The sequence below is a fragment of the Thamnophis elegans genome, chromosome 10 (genome assembly GCF_009769535.1).
Source record: "Thamnophis elegans isolate rThaEle1 chromosome 10, rThaEle1.pri, whole genome shotgun sequence".
Classification (NCBI taxonomy): domain Eukaryota; kingdom Metazoa; phylum Chordata; class Lepidosauria; order Squamata; family Colubridae; genus Thamnophis; species Thamnophis elegans.
In genome coordinates, this window is record NC_045550.1 from 20,842,259 (window position 1) to 20,865,378 (window position 23,120).

The window sequence follows — 23,120 nt, forward strand, 5'->3', positions numbered from 1 at the left end:
CAAACTAGTGTAATTTCACATTTTTGACAACACAAGAAATTGTATAAGTTGTCATGTCAGTTAGCCATACATAGTTCATTGATATCTATCTGGCAACTATTGCACGCAAGGGAGATGGAAAGAAGAAAAACAGAGTAATTCTATTGCTTCAGTTGAGCCCTTACCCACTTTGGCTCTGTCTATCACTCAGACTAACTGATTGGAACAGCCTACAAGCCCTGCAAATAAGTGAAATAAAGAGATAAATTGGTCATTCAAGAATCCAAGAATGAAGGACAATGGTGATTGTGTGTACTTAGAAAAGTATTTGTTTGCTTTAAGCAGCAGAAGTATATTCATACATACACCTGGGAGTAGAATTAATATAAATATAAAAGCATTATTGCTTTTATTGCTTTTAGTGAAAGATTGGAATAATTAGTGAAGGATACAAGCTGATCACAGATGCTGAATATGGTAGGCTATTTCTTGGTAGCCTCCAAGAAATGGATCTTTGGAGAAAACAAACATTTAAAAAAAGAAAGAAGTGAAAGAAATTAGAGTGAAAACAAAATGTCTGCAGGAAGACGATAAATTAATCAGAGTCCTGCATGACAAAATTGTTAGAAGACAAATTAATCTCCCAACAGAATGAAAAGAAAAAAGAAATGAGTTTTAGAAAAAAAAATATGGAATTGGGCTGGAATACAGTGAGAAGAATTATGTTACAGAGTACCAAAGGACAGGATGAAATTACAATAATGGAAAGCATGAAAAAAAAAATTTTGTGGAATGGTGAAATGAGAAGGGGATGAGGAGGAACTGTGTTTATCATAATGTATACTACAGGTATTCCTTGACTTATTACCATTATTTTAATAATAATCCAAAATTACAAGGGTTGCTTTAGGACTTGTAAATCACTTCTATCGATTGCAAAATGTTGCACCATTGCCACTACATTCTATGGTCATGGATCACAATCTGGGTGCTTGGCAATCTATTTGCATTTATGCCAGTTGCCAAGTACCCTCCAATCATGTGATCACAATTTGCAAACTTCACTGCTGATTATCCCAGAATGTCAGTGAGGAGGCTGGCAGGGAATCTTGTAAGGATCTACTGCCTGCTGAAAGGACTCCTTCTTATCTCTGGAGATTGGCTGAAAGGATTGCCTGCTAGACAATTTCAGCTCCACATAAATCTGAAACTCTCTAGCAGGCAACCCTTTTGCTCTTTTTTTCAGAGTGAAAGGCTGCCTGTCAGTGAATTTCACCTCTTCTTTGGCAGGCAGTTCTTTTTCTCAATTCACTTAATGACCCAGGAGATTGCTTAATGACTGCAGTTGAGACTGCTGGGATTGTTGTCATTGAGCAAAGCAATCATGTAACATAGAAACATAGCTAAATAGAAAACTGATGGCTGAAAATAACCAGTGGTCCATAGAGTCTATCTTTGAGTTTATTTGGTTTTTTTGTTTTGTTTTGTTTTTAATGTATTTATTTATTATTTTTAATTATTATTTCTATATTTTATTGTTTTATATTTTTGTCAGATGATGGACGTGTTTATCCCAAGCAAATTAAACATTTCAGTTAACAACAAATGAAATGTTTAATGTATTATGCCAGACTTGTTAAACGCATGGCCCACATGCCGGATTCGGTCTGCGATAGGCCCAGAGTTGTCCCGTGGGTACGTCCAAGAGATGGTGAGGGACAAGCTCATGCTGCCTTGGCTCTAGCCCACCCTGGCCCCAGCCACCCATTTGGGTGTGATGATCAGGCCATGCCCACTCCTCCAGCCTTCCAAGGGCAAACAAAATCCTGATATGGCCTACAATGGGATCCATTTTGACACCTCAGTATTATACCATTGTATAATAAAGACCATTATACCAATACAACATGTAATAAACCATTGTATAATACCCACAATGAGAAAAAAGTGTTACAAAATGTAGGCAACGAGATCAAGCAACAGTTAAAATTAAAAGAGGCAGTAAAATACAGAGTGATTTTGATGGAAGCAAAAGTTGTTTGCAAAGTGGATGAACAACTAAACCAGCCTACAGCAGAGTGAATAAAAGTGATAAAATGATTTTGAAGGTAAGATGAAGTGATTAACTGCTACAAGGAGTATTTTAAATATCTGAGTGAAAATGAGAATGGATAATTCAAAGAATGGATCAAAAATGATTGATACAAATGCTACTGTCAAAAAATGGCAAAAAGACAGTCACAAATTTGATGAAAATGCTGAAAAATTGTAAAGCTGCAATGTAGATTTATTTGTTAATTTGTTAGTTTATTAAGAACATTTATATGGCTGCCTAACTCATTTCTAGTGATTCTGAGAAATAAAACTCCAAATACAAAACCCAATAAACCCCCAAACCCCCTGGCAACAACAATCAAAACCAAAACTTGGTATATCACTGGAGTCTTCAGATGGTATAAGTAAAAGATATTGCTGTGGTTTGCTTATGCCCATTTGCCCCTGATCATTGAAAGAGTGTACTGGCTTCATTTCCTGATTCAAAGAATCACAAGTGAATGCAAATACTACAAGAGCTCCTAATAAACAACTGGATTTTTCTTGAAACTTTGCTTGAGGTTCCTGCTTTGATTAGGGTTGGAACCCAGACAGCGAGTTTTTTAAATGTGCTAGGCAGAATTCTATTTGAAAGGAGATAAGAAGCAAAGGAAGCTATATGAGGAAAAGGAAAGCATATTAGGTAATTTTGAGGGGGAAATGTATTAAATATACATCTATAACTGCTCTAAAGAAAAACAAAAGTCATTCTTTTATGTATTTTTTTGCTTTTGCTTTATTTTATTTTCTATTTTTCATCACTTTTTTCTTTCTTATTTTTCTTCTATAATTTTGTGTTTATCTATTAACTTTTCAAAAAGTATTTAATAAAAACTATTTTTAAAAGACAAAGGAGATAATGATCATAATCTGGGATGTGTACTATACCATACCGATAGATTTTTATCCTTTAGCAAATCATTAAGAAATATATGAATGTGATAAAGAAAATGTGTTGATTCAGAGAAAGCACATGATAAAGTAAATGTGGAAGGGTTAGTATGCATGTAGTATGCTAAACATATAAATAATATATGATGGAAGTAAAGCTATGTGATAGGAAGATAAATCCAATACTTAGTGAATAGTTAAATATTGAGCAGGGACTAATAGAAGGACTTGTAATGCCTTGATTATCAAATATGAGTAGATAGATTTATACATAATTATTTTGATGATGCTTGGTTGCAACCTTTAACATTAATGCACTTTTGTATACAAATGATCCCAGCTAAGTAGCTGAAAACTGAAATAACTTGTATCAAATGCTAGACAGTATGATGTAGCAAAGAATATGGATAAAATTAATCTATGAAGAACCAAGGTAATAATGCGTACATAGGTAATTGAGTAAAAATAGAATGTTATACATAAATGCCAACAAACTGGAGTAAGTAGATGAATATGTGTGCTTATATAGATGTTTACTAAAGACATGGGAAAATAGAGATTAAACTACACAGTGGATAGTATGTGGTCTGGGGTGAGGAATAAAATTTCTCAAAAAAGCAAAGATGGCTGTGTTTAAGAGCATGTTTCACATTTTTATAGAGAAATGAGAGTTGAGCATGTTAGAGGAATATATAAATAAGTTGGATTGCAATGAGAATCTCTTACTTTTTACTAGCTCTGTGTGCAAAGTACCTATGACCCAGCTTCCAATCTTCAAGATATGCAAGAAGAATTACAGTCCCTGCAGAACTAAACAATGAAACTTCCCTGATTTTTCCCCCCTATCAGCTCTCATTCCGTTTGATAAAATGAAATTTAGTATTGGAAATTCTTTCAAAGGAGTGAAGAATTTCAGTGAAATTCCTGAGAGTAGAATTTGGCACTCATGAATATGTATGAGATACCCAACAGATGCCCATGTGAATGTCCTTTCTTTCCCTGAACAGCTATTAGTCTTCAGCTTTCGCCATTGCAGCTGAAACCCAAAGGAACTCATCATTCCTTCCACTTGTTTGTTTGTTGTTGTTTTGTTTCCAATAGCAATGCTACTGCCACTGTTAAGTGAGCACATCTTATGAGACATATTGGAGGTTTTTTTTTTAATGTTGACTTCAAAAAAAGGTTTGAATCAATTCGCAGAAGTTATGGGATTTCTCTGAATACCATTTACTGGGACATCGTGAACTTCCTTGTGCACTTGCAGTAGTTGGCCTATGTGAAAAAAGAATGCTGAATTAGATGGGTCCTAGGCCCAAGCCAGCCAAGCACTGTTACATTCTTATGTTTGAAAGACCACAAATTTGATGGAGAATGTCAGAAGGCCAATGATGTCTATTTTTATAATAAGACTCAGTTGTTAGAGGTTGATTACCATATCTTTCTCATATGAGGTTTCTGTAACACTAGGCAGAACTCCTAACACACTTTAGAATTAATTGGATCCCCATCCTATAGTTAAGGTGACCAGACGTCCCGATTTTGGTGGGACAGTCACGATTTCTAATAATTTGTCCCATGTCCTGGGGCGTTTTAAAAAAGTCCCGATTTTCTGGCTTCATGTTGAAAGCCCAGTGGATTTGCTTAAGAAATCCTAACCGGGGCAAGACAAAAGACACTCTGTCTAACCTCTCTCTCTGTCTCAGTACTTTCATTGAAGATATTAAAACGTTAAAGCAAGAAAACAGACCCCCCCGCCCTTTTACCTCCTTTTATAAGAAAAAATGACCCAGTACCATAGAGCTCCAGGAAATACTTTGGCTAGAGAAATAGCAACTGTTCCTTCCTGGATTTCCCGGATGGGAGGGGCACGGAGGTTGGAGGTTGGCTTGTGTGGGAAAAAATGGTGGCTCTTTTTTCTTTGAAAAATATTTCTCTGGGACTAATTTCACCATTTTAATTTGCTCAGTTCTTTGTATTAACATCTACATCATTCTGGATTGACTTGGAGTGCCTGCCTGCTGGTAAGTGAGCTGGATTTTTTTCTTTTATTTTTTTACTGTATTTTAAAATAATATTTTATTTATTGTGCATAGGATTTTTTAAAATAGTTTTATTCTGTGTGGATTCTTTTTTTAAATTTCCATTTCCATTTCCATTTATTGAATTTATAGGCCGCCCAATCCTGGAGGACTCTGGGCGGCTTACAGAAATAAGAAATAAGAAATATTTAAAAGGGTTAAAACAAATAGGACACAACAAATTAAAAGAATACAACATGCACCCAGTCTATGCGGGGCTGGACCTCAATCAAGAGGTCAACAGCCCCAGGCCTGCCGGAAAAGCCAGGTTTTGATAGCTTTAAGGAAGGCCATGAGAGTGGGTAGGGTCCAGATCTCTGGGGGTAGCTCGTTCCATAGGGCCGGAGCGGCAACAGAGAAGGCCCTACTCCGAGACATCGCCAGCCAGCGTTGTCCAGCTGATGGCACCCGGAGAAGGCCCATCCTTTTGATGTTTGGCAACTGTTACAATTTATATTTGTAAATTGTACTTATGTTGAAATAAAAAATATTACAATACTATTTTTGCGTTATATGAAAATTTTTGTTGCTCCGTATAAAATTTTTAATCAAGCCTCCTCCCCCCCTCCCCCGGTCAAAGGTGTCCCTCTTTACCAATCTGAAAATCTGGTCACCTTACGTATAGTACATGTAACAGAGGGACTAGCAATGGGAGCAATCATTGGGATTCTACAAAAATAAGCTTCCTGTCTAAAGTATTAGGTTGTATAATGCACACACAAAAATATGAGGTCTAGGACAAGATTAATCCTCTAGACAAGTCTTCTCATATCTGCTGCCTTCCAGGTGTATTATCAGAACTCCCAACCTGTTAACCAGGAATGGAAATAATCATAGGCTGTGGTGGGTTCCAGATCCCGTTGCAACCAGTATGGTGCAATGGGGCCTGGCGTCCACCAAATGCGTCCTTACCTCCTGCGACGCTCCATGACGTCTCCATGAAGTCTCCGCAAATGCCTCCACAATGCTCCAGCTGCTTGACAGAGCATCGTGCAGGTGCCGTATGCTCTGTGCGCATGCGCAGAAGCGCCGAAGAGCTCAAATAGGAGCGTGGGCGGGCAGGTGGGTCCTCCTTAGCACCATACTGGAATGGTACACGGTGCTCTTGGCAGGCACCGGTACACCCATACCAGGGCGTACAGGTCAAAACCCACCACTGATCATAGGCCAGTCACATTCATATGTTTTGTTAAATCAAAATTAGCAAACAACATTATAGTATATTATTTTGGATAAATCCAATGAGTATGGTATCATTGTATTCATGTGTTGAGTAGTGCAAATCTGGCTACTTTAGCTTAATAAACAAACCATTGTTAATTAAATAGATAAACATGCAATGTGAGCAGAATCCCTGCAATGATAGCACACAGGATCCAGTGTTCTATGCAACAGTACTTGCATAATCCCTGTATCTAATTCCAGCTGCCAAGCTATTAATCCTGATGAATATTTTTCTAATTAACATCATAGAAGAAAATCCTCAACAAAGACCTTTGGCCCACAATTCTTTACTTACTTTCCTAATTGTAAGCTCCATGAAAGTAGGGTTTACTTTCACGTATATATGCCTAAAACTGTTTTCCTGCAGTACAATTCCCCTTCCTCCTCCAACCATGAATGGTGGAAACATAAAGGTCTCCCCATTCCATCCTGGCTAAAAAGAGCTTCTCTCAGCAGATCCTTGTATTAAAAATAATTATAAATATTTTCCCCTGTCATATCCTGCATTGTTATGGGCCTTAATTAAAAAACACCTGTCATACATTATAGCCCCATAAGACACTAGCCTGCAATTTGCTGAAGTGAGCAGTAAATAACAGCATCTGATTGACAATTTATACTTTAGCAATTTAGCAATCTTATCTTAACATGGCCATCACATTTCTAATAATTATTACAGAGGGAAAAAGAAAAAAAGGAGTATGCTTCTTCATCATTTTATCCAGTAAAAGCCTTCTACTCTCCTCTGTTTAATCAAGATATGCTTCTGTTCTCTGTGCAAAAAGTATCAAAGAAACATGAACAATGAATTACTGTTTGGGTTTCTCACAAGCCCTCCAGATGCATTTATATAATTAATTACTTATTTTCATATATATATATATATATATATATATATATATATATATATATATATATATATATATATACACACACACACACACACACACACACACACACACACACACACACACACACACACACACACACACATATATATATATATATATATATATATATATATATATATATATATATAATACTTACAGTATGCAATTGACGCAAAGAATAGAAAAACAATCTTAACCACAGAGAGGTAAAGCCATGAGGACTCAACCTTTTACACAACACACAAAAATAGTAGTTGCTGCATTTTCTGGTACGCAGCAAAGAAAAATCTTTTGTAAGCAGCCGTAATTTGTCTTATTCTGGAGATTTTCAATGAATATTTCCTGTAAGTAAGCACATGTAGACTTTCAATAAGAAGCCAAGATGTTGTGGGACCTTAACTTTTTATAGGAAAGGTTGGGTCATATATAATGGTAAATTACAATGTACAGTAGTGCTTATTTTTATCCACAAAAGAACTCAGTTATGTGATTTGTTCTAAACTCATCTGATAAGTATCCTACTAAGCAAACTTTCTACCATTAAAAATAATGTGTGTGTATAAGCGTGAAACCTCCCTGGAGGACACATAGGAGGCCCCCCTAACCAACTTGTTCTGAATGAAGAAACTACTTGGATAAGCAGCGAAACATTTCAAATTTAAAAAAAGTCTAATTGCCATGACTCAACTTTCAGACAACTCTACCTGGATGACTGAGAATCTTCATTGAGATGAAATATTGCAAACAATAGCCAGTGCTAATATATTGTCAGAAATCAATTTAAATTAAATTAAATTAATGTCTTCTTAAAAACCTCCATTGTTGGAGCACCCACAACTTCTGGAGGCAATTCCTTTCATTGATTAATTGTTTTAACTGTCAGGAAACTTCTTAGTTCTAGGTTGCTTGTCTCCTTGATTAGTTTCCATCCATTGCTTCTTGTCCTGTTTCAGGTGCTTTGGAGAATAAGTTGGTCGCCTCTTCTTTGACATACTCTTATTCTACAACAATCATATCTTACTTTGTGGAACATGTAAATAATCACATACATTAGATCCAATTAGATCCCACAGATTGGGCCTCCTCCGAATACCATCCGCTAGCCAATGTCGACTGTGGACCACTCGGGGCAGGGCCTTCTCTGTGGCTGCCCCGGCCCTTTGGAACAATCTCCCCATGGAGATCCGGACCCTCCACACCCTTCAGGCTTTCCGCAAAGCTATTAAGACCTGGCTATTTCGGCAGGCTTGGGGCTGATGAGTTCCCAGCCCCACTCAAATTTGTTGCGACTGTTGTTTATCTTTTAACTTGTTTTTGTCTCGTTTTGTCTCGTTTGTTGTTTGTATTCCCCCCCCCTCATTTTGGTTTGTTAGCCGCCCTGAGTCCCTCGGGAATAGGGCGGCATACAAGTGAAATAAACATTTCCAAACATTTTCCAAACATAGTTCCATAGTCCTCAGTTGCTTTCAATGATTTGTCATTTAATTCTTAGATGAAGAAGAACAGGAGATATTTTTATTCTGACCACATACCACAATGAAATGTAGACCAGTTAGTGACTTTTTCTGTGAAAAGATTTCAAAGAAAACATCTATGCCTGCCAGAACTTCAGTCTCCCTTCCCTGTTCATGTGCACCTTGGAAATCATATCTGTTAAAGACCTGTTTCAAAGAACAGGAATTCAGGATCCTTTTAAAAATACATTTTCCTCTAAAGTCCATGCCTACGAAGTCCAGAAATATATATCATTGCTTTCCCACGTACAGCTTTGCAATATGTAAAATTTGGGAGTCCATACAGGTCCCAATCCCAATTCTACTCAATGGCTTCAGTTGCTCTATTCCACTCACATTTGCTTTTTGAAATGAAGTTTCAACTTACAGAAATAAATATATGTAATATATGTATAGCATAAACAGGTAGAACATACTGTAAGTATTAAAACCTAGTGCAAAATTATTTCATTTATTCATGTATATCACAGAAACAATTTATCACCTTTCCTTCTTGGACAGAAAATTGTATGGTAAACAAATGATTTAATTAAAGTAATATGTTCTACATTCAGTATGTCTGATGTTAACACTAAAAAGAATGAGGCATCATGGTGTGGGACCCAAAGTGAGTACTTATAATAGCATATAATTTTAAGAAATTAGTATTAATTTCTTAGTATTAGTATTCGATTGACATACAAAATCTTAAACCATTCAGGATCAGGTTACTGCTGCATCCTTTACAGGACCAATAGATCTATCTACGGCTAACCGAAGCTATTGTGGAGCAGAATTAGTATTTTTTTTATTACTGCTCCTTTCTATGTGAGGGTATGAATCTTTCTACTTTGTGTGTGGACCAGGTGTTTAAATTGTATTTCTTTGTTCACACTTCCCATGATGTTTGATGATTTTATATATTTTATTGACTTGCTTAATTTACAAGGTATTTTATACTACTCCCAGTTTTGAGAATGCTCTCTTAAGTGATTTTGAAATGAGACATGGTGCTTTGTCATCCAACAAATTAAATATATACCCAGTATCTTTCAGATGGAAGCATGAATGCCAGAATGTAGACATGGATATGTTCCATTTAAAACTTCCATTTGGGCTCATCTTATTGCTAGTTTTGCTTTCATTTGATCTTGTCTTTGCATCATTTCCTTTTTCACTTCCATTTTTATGTGAGCGTAGTCTCAAGGCTACTCCAAATGATTTTATAAATGGGAGAATATCATATTAGATGCACTGACAATGTTTTAACATTGACTCAATATTAATACTGAATATTTGTATATTAATTCAAAATAAAGATTTTAATGGTCTCAGCCACTTTGAAGAATTGTACACCCCAACTTAATCTCTAAAGCACATAATGAACTCTGAACACCACTTTGAAAAGGACTTTCCATCTGCCTATTTAATTTATACTCTGAATCTCTTACCATACTGATTTTAATTGCACCTAGCTTTCTCAACTTTTATATTAATAGCAGAAAAATAATAGGAGGTCTTCTAGTATAATCCCCTGCTCAAGCAGGAGACCCTATACCTGTGACGGCTAACCTACGGCACGCCGAGCCCTCTCTGCGGACACGTGTGCCATCATCCCAGCTCAGCTCCACCACGCATGCGCATATGCTTCTCACCAGCCAGCTGATTTATGGGTCTCTGATGTGCATGCTTGGGAGAAGGGGCGCATGCAGGAGATGCGTGTGCATACATGGGGGTGGGAGTTGCATGTGCATGGGGGGAGTGGGGGAGCAGGGGGGATCCAGCAACCCCCCCCGTGGACCATTTTTGTTGAAGGAGACTTCAGGGAGGCTTGGGAGGCCCAAAACTGATTGTGGGGTGTGGTGCTCCCCCCCAGGCCCATTTTTGGTCCCAAGATGCTGCAGGGAGGCTTGCTAGGCCCAAAAGAGGGCACAGGGAGGTCATGCATACATATGTGGGGAGGGGGAACAAAGATGGAGGTCACACATGTACAAGTTGGGTGCCGCACATACATTGCATTATGGATGTGGGCATGTGCGTGTGTGCTGTCTTGTGCATGCACACGCTTTTGGCACACAATGACAAAAAGGTTAGCCATCACTGCCCTATACCATTTCAAACAAGTTGCTGTCCAATCTCTTTTTAAAAGCCTCCATTGATGGAACAGCCACAACTTCTGAAGGCAAGCTGTTCCATTGGTCAATTGTTCTCATTGTCAGGAAATTCTTCCTTAGTTCTAAGTTGCTTCTCCCCTTGATTAGCTTCCATTCATTGCTTCTTATCCTGCCTTCTGAGGCCATGCTGCTTCTAACAAAACCTTTCTCAGAACTCTAATGTAGTCAAAGGCTGCATTTCATCAGGGGAATTCATGGGTTTGCACAATGTGATATCCTAAATAAGCAGAGTGTAGGGACTACACTGTGAGCTGAGAGGCATATAAATTTTATAAATTAATAAATAAATCAAAAATGGGTGAGCATATCCAAAGTCTTCTCTCTCTTCTTTCAGTCAGCAAAGTATAGACAGATATCTGATTTCAAAATCATAGAAAAGCTAAGGGCACAGGTTACACAACACATTGAAATTAATTATTCCAATATTTATTCAACTCAATGTTCTAGGCTCACATGACAGGATCTTATTTTTCTCTTTCCTAATTTAAAATTAAGAACCTCTTTCCATAACAGGCTTTTGTCCTGCTTCAAGCAAATCACATTATGTTGATTTTAGCAATAACAATAGTAATAGCAGTTAGACTTATATAACGCTTCATAGGGCTTTCAGCCCTCTCTAAGCGGTTTACAGAGTCAGCATATTGCCCCCAACAACAATCCAGGTCCTCATTTTACCCACCTCGGAAAGATGGAAGGCTGAGTCAACCCTGAGCCGGTGAGATTTGAACAGCCGAACTGCAGAACTGCAGTCAGCTGAAGTAGCCTGCACTGCTGCATTTAACCACTGCGCCACCTCGGCTTTTTGTATTGACCTGCATTCCACATCATGGTTTTTTAATAATATCATACCAGAGATTTGTAAGAATCATAAGCTAGTAAGGAAGGAAGCAGTAACATCTGTTCTGTCTCAAAGGAAGGACCCAGAAACAGGATAGTTATACATATAGTGGAAATAGGACACTAGACTACCATCAACTGGGAGTTGGAGTTTTAAAGTCTGTGGTCACAAAAAACCACATAAAAACCCAACTATAGATTATTAGATAGGATCTGACCACTAGCACTGGTTAAAATGTAGTTTCTCTATCAGGATCAGAATAAACTCCATCCTTGAATGCCTGAATTTTCCCTGCCAGCCTGAAAGCAATATTCTTGATTATCCCAGTCACTTCACCCCTATGGCATTCCATTAAAGAACATTAACAAGAGTTGCACACAGACACAGACACAGACACAGACACACACACACACACACACAACCAGTAACATATTGAACCACGTACATACGATACTAAATGATGAAAATCGAGTGTTATTTTTCCACACCAATTATACAGGTCAAGAAGCCAATGTGGATATGAAACACATAATAGGTACAATAGATAGCTAGAAGAGCCCAGGTACTTGTTGTAGAGCTAGCACAGATATGATAAAAGGATAGAAGAATGACACTGAAATGAGGCAAAAAGGCTTTACAATGTGAACAACTCTTAAGGACAAAATTGAAAGTTGATGAACAAGAGAGGCTAGTCGAAAAAAAGAAGAAAGCAAAAGGCAAACTTGAAATAAGGAGAGAGATACAAAAATAATAAATGAAAATCCCTTTATACTAATGTTCCACTTAAACAAAAAAAATAGCAATATATTAGTGATGTTAATGCAGAAGGTAGCATGTAGCATGTCAGAAGGTAGCATGTATATATACACACACAAATATATACACCTACAGACTGACCCCACTCTACTTATTTTATAGCTTTCCAGATGTGATGGGCAACGTTTATCATTTCAATTTGATCAAAGACTGGCTGGGAATCATGGGAATCCAACCCAATACTTGTAGAGTCAATCTGTACATTCTTCTACCCAGAAGTGCATATTATTTAGATTGTATGCATAGATACATTTTACATAAGAAATTTTTATGGATTGCATATTCATATCGCGAAAATTCCATAGATGAGAAATGGAAGCAAGCCAGATTTTAATTCCATTGCCCCATGTTAGTGCAGATGAATAACTATACAAAGAAAGTGGGATGCCAGTGAATTAATTGATTTAACTAGACATATCTTACCTACACATACTGTACAAATTATCTATATATTCATATGTAAACAGTATCACTTGTCCACATCCCAAGGTTAATGTGTTAATGTCTTCTAATTTGCTTCAAAATGAATTGTCTAACAAAGAAAACTATTTTTCATTGCCTTTTATCTGCTTTTTAAAATCTCACCATCAATTTGTTGACCCTACTTTCTAAATTCAATACATATGTTTTTATTAATATTTGTAATGCACACACTCTGTAATACACAGAAAGAGAGACAAACACGGTATCTTTATTCCAGAGAGGAGACTGCCAAAAGCCAAGCACTAATGAGTCAAACTTTTAGAAACAGACAGAAGGCGTGAGTATATGCTACTGCTCTTAGTGTGTGTCACATCAGTATATTCAATAGTGAAAATTGGGCTACTCAAGCATAACATAGCCAGTAGTGTGAAGAGACACACCTTTGTATTCCATTGTCCTGATGTTTTGCATTCAGGAAATAAGTTCCCAACTGCAGAGGGTAATAAAGTATTGTGGTAAAGTAGGCAATAGTTTTGAGATCTAATCTGAGTTAAATCACCATTTTGCTGTGCTGCTTTAAACCAATTGGCTGACCTCCTCCCACTTATTAAACAGGGAAGAGGAAAGGCTGCAGCAGACAAGAAAAAGGAGCCAGACTTTCATCAGAGAGTATGGGTTTCTTTCTTTCTTTCTTTCTTTTCTTTCTTTCTTTCTTTCTTTCTTTCTCATCTTGGTAACTTTGTCTTTTTTCAGTCAAACTGAGCATTCGACTTCTACAGGGAAGTGCAGCCCAGCTTTCAAAAAAATATAGTCAATTAATCCCAAACATAATGTTACGCTTTCTCCCAGGAGTAAGGGGGAAAATCCCAAATTCTCAGCCTCTCCTTATTGAAATCATAGATGGATATAATTTATTTATTAATGGCTCACTTGTTTTTCCCTTCATGCAAACACCAAAATAACCCATTTCATCTATGAAATGCGGTTTCTTTGCTAGCAGATACTGTCTTTCCACTTGAACTATCAAAAAGATCAGAATGCTACTGCAATGTACTATTTCTACATTCCTTCATTTTGATTTCCTACATCATGCAATCCAACTATACAACCACTGAGAAGCACTTACTTTTATATTGAGAATTATACTACTTCATATAGGCATTTAAAATGTATTGGCGGGGGGGGGGAGGAAGTCTTCTTCTCAAAAGCATTGGAACTCTTCTGAAATCTTATAATAGGAATTCAAAATTCTCACAGAATATCCATATCACTAATCAGCTATTTTGGCAGACACAAACCACCACACCCTTAAAGCATGAAAAAGAAGGGACTGCAGGTTTTATTATATATATATTACTCAAACATAGTGCCAAATGTAGACATGGCACTCTTTCAAGACATAAAACTGATTTTATATTTAGCAAAAATGGCAGCTACAACAGGGCCCTACAGAAGAATATGCATCTAACTCTGCATTGCTAAAGAAATCTTAAGCCAAAGATAACATTTTCTGAAAATAAATAGACACCAGAAAAAGTGTTGTTGTTTCTGATCATATAGAAATACAGATTCAAACTTGGGACCATAAATGACCAATTAGCGACCTGGGAATAGGAAGTTTGAATCTGTCGGTGAATATTGAATTTTCAAACTCAGATATGTTCTATAGCTGACTACAGTACATGCAAAAACAAAAAGGAAGAAAATAATAAGCACATTGTCTTCAACAGGTTGTATCCAAGCCTTCAAATAAATAGTCTCCTGCCAACAGTTCTCCTGTTATAGGAGAACTGACCATAACATTTCTACATAAATGTTAAGAGAAAATTGAACATTCTTCCTATGGTTGTCCTACAAGGATTATAAACCCAGATTCTAGCTAGTTGTGTTTCTAATTTAACAATGTCCCTTTCATTGCTCTTTCCAACAAATGCATGGCATGTAATATTGCTCCATCCGCCAGTACAGCTACTCAAATCAGATTTCAAGGGCGCCACCTTTTGATAAAACTGAGTTTATGAGAAGAAAAACAGAGAAAGATTCTTAATGCATAATCTATAGGAAATTCTAGAGATCTTCTACTCAATATACAATATATGTATGTGCGATTGTATGTACGAATAATTACTAGAATCATCTGTGGCATTTATATACGTGTATGCATTTATAAATGTAGAAATGTGTTATTTCTGCAGGTAAGGGAAAGTTGATTTCCACCGATTAGTTTGAAAGCAACCTTTTCTAGTGTTTGCTTTATATGGAAAGGAGGGAGGGGGTGTATCACTTCTTAATAAATCAAATGCCAGGTTCTGAACAGCGAAGGCCACCGTCCTTCTCTCTCGCTCCCACTCCTCATTACTCATTTTTCAGCACAGTGCCACTGAAGCATCTTCTCCCCCCATCCCACCCCTCACCCCCTATTACAAACGGGGGAGGGGAATAAGACAGGGAAATCAACGGTGTGACTGCATTGTAAATCAAGCAAGAAGCACAATTCTCTTCCGAGCGCAATAGTAGTTTTAAAACAAAAAGCAAAGAAGGAGGGGGGGGGGAGACCACTGCTAAAACACAACGCACATCTAACTTTCCTCCAGCGGCCCACAGTCATCCTTGGAAGGGCGGATAGAAAGAACCCCGACTTCCCTCTCCGTGGTGCTGATAAAGCTAGTGCTCCGTTGCCAAAAAAGATTTGAGACACTCGGCGCGAGTTTCTCCCGCAAACCAGCCCAGCGTCCGACGCAGCAAGAAACTTTTGCACCCGGGAAAAGACCGAGAAGCCACTGGTGAAGGTCTGCCGGGTTTGAAGAGGGAGACAAACCCCCCCGCTCCCCATCCTTCGCCCCTCCAGCCCCCCCCCCGCCCCTGGCCGTCTCGTCGACTTACGCTGCTGTTGTAGCCGGACCAGTGCACCATCGCCTGGTTGTGGGCCGAGTCTCCGTTCAGGGCAAAGGTCGTGCTGGACAGTTTCAACTCTTCGCCTCCGCCCCCGCGCAGTTTGCCCAGCCGCCCTTCCTCTTTGGAGCCTCTGCCAGGAATTCGGGCTTTCTGGACGTCCGGAGAGGAGGCGTCCCAACCACCTCCTTCTGACCCGCGCCGGTCCGGGCCGAAGGGTTGCCAATCCTCGCTGCTCCTCCGTGCTCTGGGGCTGCCGCCCGGCGATTCCCCAACAGACCCTCCTCCGGGCATCTGTTGCGTCTCTGCCCAGACGGAAGGCAAGGAGCTTCCCCTGTCCTCCACCCTATTCCCGAGTTGGTGGAAGCCGCCGAGGTCGGGGCTCCGGCTCGCCCTCTCGGTTTCCTTCGGGAGTCCGCCGGTGGCTTCCTCGGGTGCGGTGCCTTGCGCCCTCTCCGGCCCGGGATCCTTTCGGGGCGCTCCCGTCGCTTCGCCCTCCTCCTCCACGGCCTCTCCCGATGCACCCCATCCTCCACGGGGATTCTCCCGAAGGGTTTCCCCGTCTTCGTCGCCGCTTGGTCCGAGTTTCACTCTCCGAGGAACCTCCAGCGGCGACGGCAACTGCAGCAGCTTCACCCGGAAAGATGTGGGCGATAAAGACGACTGGAAACAAGATCGGCAAGTTATCTCAGCCCCGACGAAAGACCCAGCGCCAAAGAAAAGCCATGCCGAGGCGATCCAAGCGACGCAGCAACCAGAGAACCAGCCAGCCCCTCTCTCCATGCCTTGCAGAGAATTGGGTATGTATGGTGAGAGGGGTGGGGGTCCTTTCTAAGCGGGAGGTAGGGAGCGCAGCGGCCAGCAGATTATTATTATTTTGCAGCCAAACCTTTCTTCTTCCACCTTTTTTTTCAACCTCTGAGATTGAGGTGCAGAGATTTCGTTTTGGGGCGTTTGGGGTTGGTTTTTTTTTCTTTTAAAAAAAATAACAACAAAAACAAAAAGTCCTGTAGTTGGATTCTGTACTTTCACTGTTGCTGGATTTTTCTCTTTCCTTTTCTTTCTTTTCTTTCCTTTTCTTTTTTTTTTAAACGTGCTTTTCAGTGAAACTGTTCACGTTCGAGGATTTGATCAAGTAAGAGGACAGCACCACCATGGGGAGGAGCTGCTACTCCCGAGCCAAACGCCACGGATGAAATACACCAGCAATTCACCAACCACGCTGCACTTCCAGCGGAATCCGGCGGTGTGTGCGCGCCCGAGCGGATGCCTCGGTGCTTAACAGGGCGAGTGTAAGGAAACTACGCTGGCGCGCGTGGGCAGGAAAACAACAACAGCCGACGAGAGAAGCCTAGAGGAGGACCACCGCCGGGGTTTTTCTCCTCGCTTTCCTGGCGGTGAGAATAGGAAGCGAGCGGCCAATGCCGCTGCCGAGCGAAAGGTCTCTCCCCACTCCCCCGTTCCTCTCGGGGATTTTCCAATCGCTAGAAAAAGGGTCGCCAGTGCTTCCTCCGCACCGCTGACAAATCTCAGCAGAAGCCATTGAAGTAACAGGCAGAGATTTGTGCGTGTGCAAGGGTGAGCCCTAACAGCGGGGAGGAGGGGCAGAGGGCGACAGCGCGACTGGCATTAATCTATTCCAGTTAGGATCGGCAGTCACTCCGAGGGTTCAAGAGCAGCAGGCGCAGGATCTCGGTTCTAGATTTGGGAACTTGTAAGGGCAGCCGTAGAAAGAACGGCTTGTTCCCGTGGACCGTCTCTTCTCAAGCTGGGCGGACAGGCAGGTAGGCAGTGCCATCGCGTGTACTTGGAAGCAAACCACCTTGAGAACTAGGGCCTTTAGTCTGCCATTTTTAAGAGGGGGTGTTACTCTTCCTTGGGGACAGTTCCATTGCCTGCTGATCCTAATCCTTTACACACACACACACACAAACACACACACACACACACACACACACACACACACCTGTGGATGCTTTTGGAGCACTCAGGAAGCATCAGAAAGCCACAGCTTGAGATGGTAGGCATCCCAACCTGCATTGGCAAGGAAATCAAAGGAGCTGGGAAATTAGCTATCACTTCCATATAGAGATCTAGGAATAGAGATAGATAGATAGATAGATAGATAGATAGATAGATAGATAGATAGATAGATAGATAGATAGATAGATAGATAGATGTATATTACTAGGTAACTAGTCTTACTTTTAAAAATGAGTGCTGAGCAACAGGTACCAATAGTTTCACAGAAATTATCTCAGCCCAAAATTCAAAAATATTGCAAGTGAATTTCCCAAGTTGTTGCACAGAGAAGTTATGGGCGGGGCCAAATAAGACCAGATCATTATTGCCTTAGCTATGTAATATTTTATCACCTGAACATTCAGGATCATAGTCCTACAGAGATGTACCAGTGTCTCAAAAAGGAGCAAGTTCGTTTCAAAGGAAGAAACTGGAAGAATTGAGCCCAGACAGGCTTGTAGGAAAAGAAACAAAGTCAACCCACAAATTTCTCCTGGAGCCTCCTGTTGTCTCTGGGAAGCCAGGATTATTTGGATGCTATTGACAGGCTAATAAGATTTTCATTATAAGGATTTCTTACTGTCACTCTGCTTATTTTGCTTTCCAACAAGCTACAAAGTTAATGTTATGCCAATTCATTATCCTTTCCTGTAGCAGGATTGATTCTGCATTTATCTCTTACAAGCCACCCCACTCTTTTGTGGATTGATTTACATTTTCAGCCAGACCCATCGGGGATTTTAACTAAAAAACATTCTTAAACACTGAACAGATGTAAACTAACAAGTGAGAACAAATTATTTAACACAACTTCTTGGAAGTAAATCTGGAGTGGCTTGAAATTCTTGCCATCTGCAAGAGAAAGTGATGACAAGTCATTTCCACTATACTTTGTGGTGACAATAAAGAAGCAAGTGGCAGAGTTGGGTAAAATATTCTACAGTCTTTATTTAACATAAGATGAGTCTAAATAAAGGATTGAGATCAGAAAGGGCCAGATTCTCATCTGTATTCACAGGGAACATTCCTTATATTCCAGGGATTTTACTAGAAGACAGGAATGTGTAAATATTATAGGAAATGAATAAAGAAAAACATGATTTACAAACTCTATACATGACCAACTGAATAACATATTTATTGAGTATACTAAGATCTAACCTTGGCTGTCTTATCATCAGTGTGTCAATACATGCTTGGAGAAGAGGTGATATAAATATACAGTAATCGCTCTTAAGGCTTCTTGGCAAAGAAGAAACAGGTTTATGTAGATTTTTTATAATCTTATCTTTAACCTTACTTCCACACCTTGACAGATCCTGTTTTTGTGCATATAGGATTCCTTGGTTTTCACAAGATTAGCCTCCGTAAAATATAAGCATTCTGCCTGTGCCTAGAGATTATCCCAACTTTCTGCACTTTTTCACATGTATTGTCACAGTTGGAAAAATGGATAGCTACATGAACCTTCCTATCCCTGCTCCAACTTTGCTCATATGATAAAAGTTCTTCTACAATTAATAAATAATATGGAATTCTCATATCAAAGGCAAAAGACATCTTGGAACCAGTTGCTAAAGAAGCAGGTGCTTTATTTATTACTGTGCTTCTAAGCCTTTTAGAATGTATTGGTGTTGTTAGAAGCAGCCTATTGGCCCAAATTAAAATAAATGACCCATCTTAGATAGCAAACTGAAAATAAAAGAAACTAAGGACTAAGCTCCAAATATCCTATTTATTCATAATCATACCAATCTGTACATAATTTTTATACTTTCTCCCAATCAGAATTTTAGGAATACATTTTGCCTTGCTTGAATCTTCTGAGTGATTTTGGTAGCACAGAACATTTTATAATGGTCCAATCAAGAGGCAAATGACATGACTAGTACTATGGCCCTATTGGACCCCATCAGGGCATGATATACAGTAGTTTGTACAGTATATCAGGTCCAGGAGTATTCAATTTTTTTAAGATTCTCAACCTCTAAAACAGTGCTTCACAAACCTAGCCAAATTATCCAAAAGTTGGTAAAAGTGGCTTTTAGTTAGATAATGTCACACAAACCCATTAACCAATCACAATAGGGACATTTAAATTGATTCAAAGTGTTTTGTCTATATTGGGTAAAAAGGACTTTCTGATAAGTAATTTTGGGGAATGAACAAAAAACTTGTTCATGTTAGTTCTCCCCAGCCACAATGTTCTTTTTTTTCTGTAAACCTGCCCCAGTTCCCACTGAGAGGAAGAAAGGGGCAGAAAGAATGCATGGAAAGAAGTGAAAGAAAGAGGATGTGAGATGGAAGACAGGACCTGGTGAAGAAGACATAACTATGGCACTTCAAACTTTATGGATCATGTGCTGTCTGTGGTTTGTATCCATATTGTATGGTCATTTTGTTTCATACATTCATCTTCCAAAGGGGTGTACACAAGTAAATAGCAAATAGCTTTATACAGCTTTAAGGGTGCAAGAAGAGACAAACACCAAAGTTAAGAGTATAACTTTTATAAGAAAATATTTTAAGGAAGATGTTTGGGGGGGAAATAAAAACTTTTTAAAGGAAATAATATAGTGACAGGATAACTTTATTTAATTACATGTACAACTAATAATCTGTAGATCGTTTCTAAGGAGGTCATTTCTGGAGAGGGTAGATTAACAAAGTCACATTCCATTCCATGGGGGGTTCACCATCTCTACTGTTTGTGGGAGAGGCAGATATGGTGGGGGCTGAGGGCCAAATTATGTTCGGGGACGCGGGTTCGCTGTTTAAGAGCGATCGTGTGTTCTGACCCTCATCACCCTTCTCACACCCCCGGGTGCTCGGGATTACAGGACCCTGGTCTCCGGCTGGTGTCGCTTAATGCCAGGTCCGTGGTACCTAAGGCTCCCCTCATTTACGACCTCATACAAGAGGGTAGAGTGGACCTGGCGTGCATTACGGAGACCTGGTTGGGCCATGAGGGGGTGTTCCCCTTAGTGAATTATGCCCACCAGGCTTCCAGGCATTTCATCAGCCGATAGCCTAGGGCGGGGGGGTGGCGTTGGTTATTAGGGAAAGTCTCGGACCTCAGGAGGTCACTGTGCCTCAGATAGGCGGGTGTGAGTCCCTTTTTGTGAAATGGGGCCTTGGAGTTCAGGTAGGCCTTTTTGTTACGTACCTGTCTCCCTGCTACATTTCATCGGCCCTGCCAGAGCTGCTACATGTGTTAGCTGGATTGGCGGTTGATTTCCCCAGGCTTATGATCCTGGGGATTTCAATCTGCCTTCCATTGGTGAGACATCTGAGTCAGCTCGGGAGTTCATGGATTCCATGATGGCTATGGACCTAACACAGTTAATTCAAGACCCCACCCATAATGGGGGACACACGCTCGACGTGATTTTTGTCTCTGGGCAGTGGATAAATGATCTAGATTTAGGGGATATTTCTATCCAACCCTTGTCATGGTCAGATCATTTCCTCATCAGGCTTTTCTTCCATACTGCTACCCCTCACCACAGGGAGGCGGAACCGACTAGATGGTTCCGCCCCAGGCGCTTGATGGACCCTGGGACTTTTCCTGAATCCCTTGCTCACAACTCGACTGAAGTCCTAGTGGAAGTCTGGGATGGGGCCTTGGATCGTGTTGTGCCTTTACGGCCTCTGACCCGGTGTCGATCCCGGATAGCTCCCTGGTTTACCGAGGAGCTCCAGGAGATGAAATGCCAGAAAAGACACCTAGAGAATGGTTGGAGGGCCAGCCGGTCTGAATCTGATCGAACACTAGTAAGAATTCATATTAAATCCTACTTAGTGGCGATAAAAGCGGCAAAACGGCAACATTTTTCCACTCTTATTGCATCCGCAGATAACTGCCCAGCCGCCCTGTTTAGGGTGACCCACTCCTTACTTAACCAAGGAACTGGGAAAGACCCCTGGCAGGATAGGGCTGAAGAATTTGTTCAGTATCTGCAGGATAAAATTGCTCAGATCCGGACAGGCTTGGACTCTGACTGGGTAGATTCGGGCGAGTTGACAGGGATGAATCTTGTGGAGACCATCTGGGATGAGTTTGACCCTGTGACCCCCGAGGGCATGGACAGGATTATGAGGAGACTCAGTGCTGCCAGACAATGTTGGCTAGCGACCCCCAGGGGGAGAGCCTTCTCTGTGGGAGGCGCCTTCCCTCTGGAATGAGCTGCCCCCGGAGCTTCATATAATCCCCGACCTCCGGTCCTTCCAACGCGCCCTAAAAAGTTGTCTTTTCCAGCAAGCCGGCCTGGCCTGAACAAAATAAAATAAATGATTAATTATTGTTAATTATAATCAATTTTTTTAAAATGTTATTGTTAATCTTAATTGGGTTTGTTTTTTGGATACTCTATCTAATTTTTTAAAAACTTTTGTAATATGTGTTTTTTTAATGTTGTATGCCGCACTGAGTCCTTGGGAAAATGGCGGCATATAAATCCAATAAACTAACAAACAAACAAACAAACAAACAAACAAACAAACAAACATGATGGCCCTTACCGCACAATAGATTTTCTCCTTTTCATGGAGCTTTAATGCAACACTTATAAAATAGAGTAGGGTTAATTGTGCTTGCAGCCATCATTTTCACGTTTTCAACACACAGCTTTCCAAGAGATGCCCCATTTTGGAGAACAAGCAAGTCAGGTAAGTAAGTATCTGTATTGCACAGATCAGAGCCAGAAAGGAGACAAGACTGAATTGACAGATACTGTAAAGGGGGGAAGGGGTGATGAAGCTCTAAGAATAACATCCGTTACATAAAACATGCAAAACGAGTCTTTTAGATAATGTCTAGACCTCCTTTGTTAACTGTCTCTAAATCTACAGCCATTAGTGTTCAGTTGGTTCACAGGTGCAGAGAACCAGTACACATCAAAAAGTACATGGATATAAAGCAAAGGGAAAAGACAACAAAAATAGTTGCAGCATTAGTATAAAGTGAATTGGATTTTATGAAATCATGAGAGTCAATTTAATAAAGTGATAGTTCATCCTTGTACAAATGTGTCTCCTCTTAAAATTCCTTTCAAATGTGCTCTTTCTTTTATTATTTTTTTATTTTTTTGTTACATAGACAACACATACCCACAACAATGAAAAAAAAACAAAAAATAAAACAGAAAAAAACCCATCATCACATACAGCATGTTGTTTGGTTACAAGTGTTTTAACATTTATCATTCTTATACATTTATTATTTCATTTAATAGGTTATAATATACAGTTTGGGTTGCTTTGTTTACCATCCCTTCCTCCTGTTATAACACCACCTAATTTTCCCT

At 39.8% G+C, this 23,120-nt stretch overlaps 1 protein-coding gene across 1 annotated transcript in view; it reads right to left on the bottom strand.

Annotated features, from left to right (window-relative positions):
• Window positions 1-16,575, bottom strand: part of SORCS3 (sortilin related VPS10 domain containing receptor 3) — a 719,817-nt gene extending 703,242 nt beyond the window's left edge. The window contains 1 exon segment of the mRNA XM_032225623.1: window positions 15,784-16,575. Coding sequence (XP_032081514.1) covers window positions 15,784-16,575 — 792 coding nt within the window.
• Between the last annotated feature and the right edge of the window lie 6,545 nt (window positions 16,576-23,120).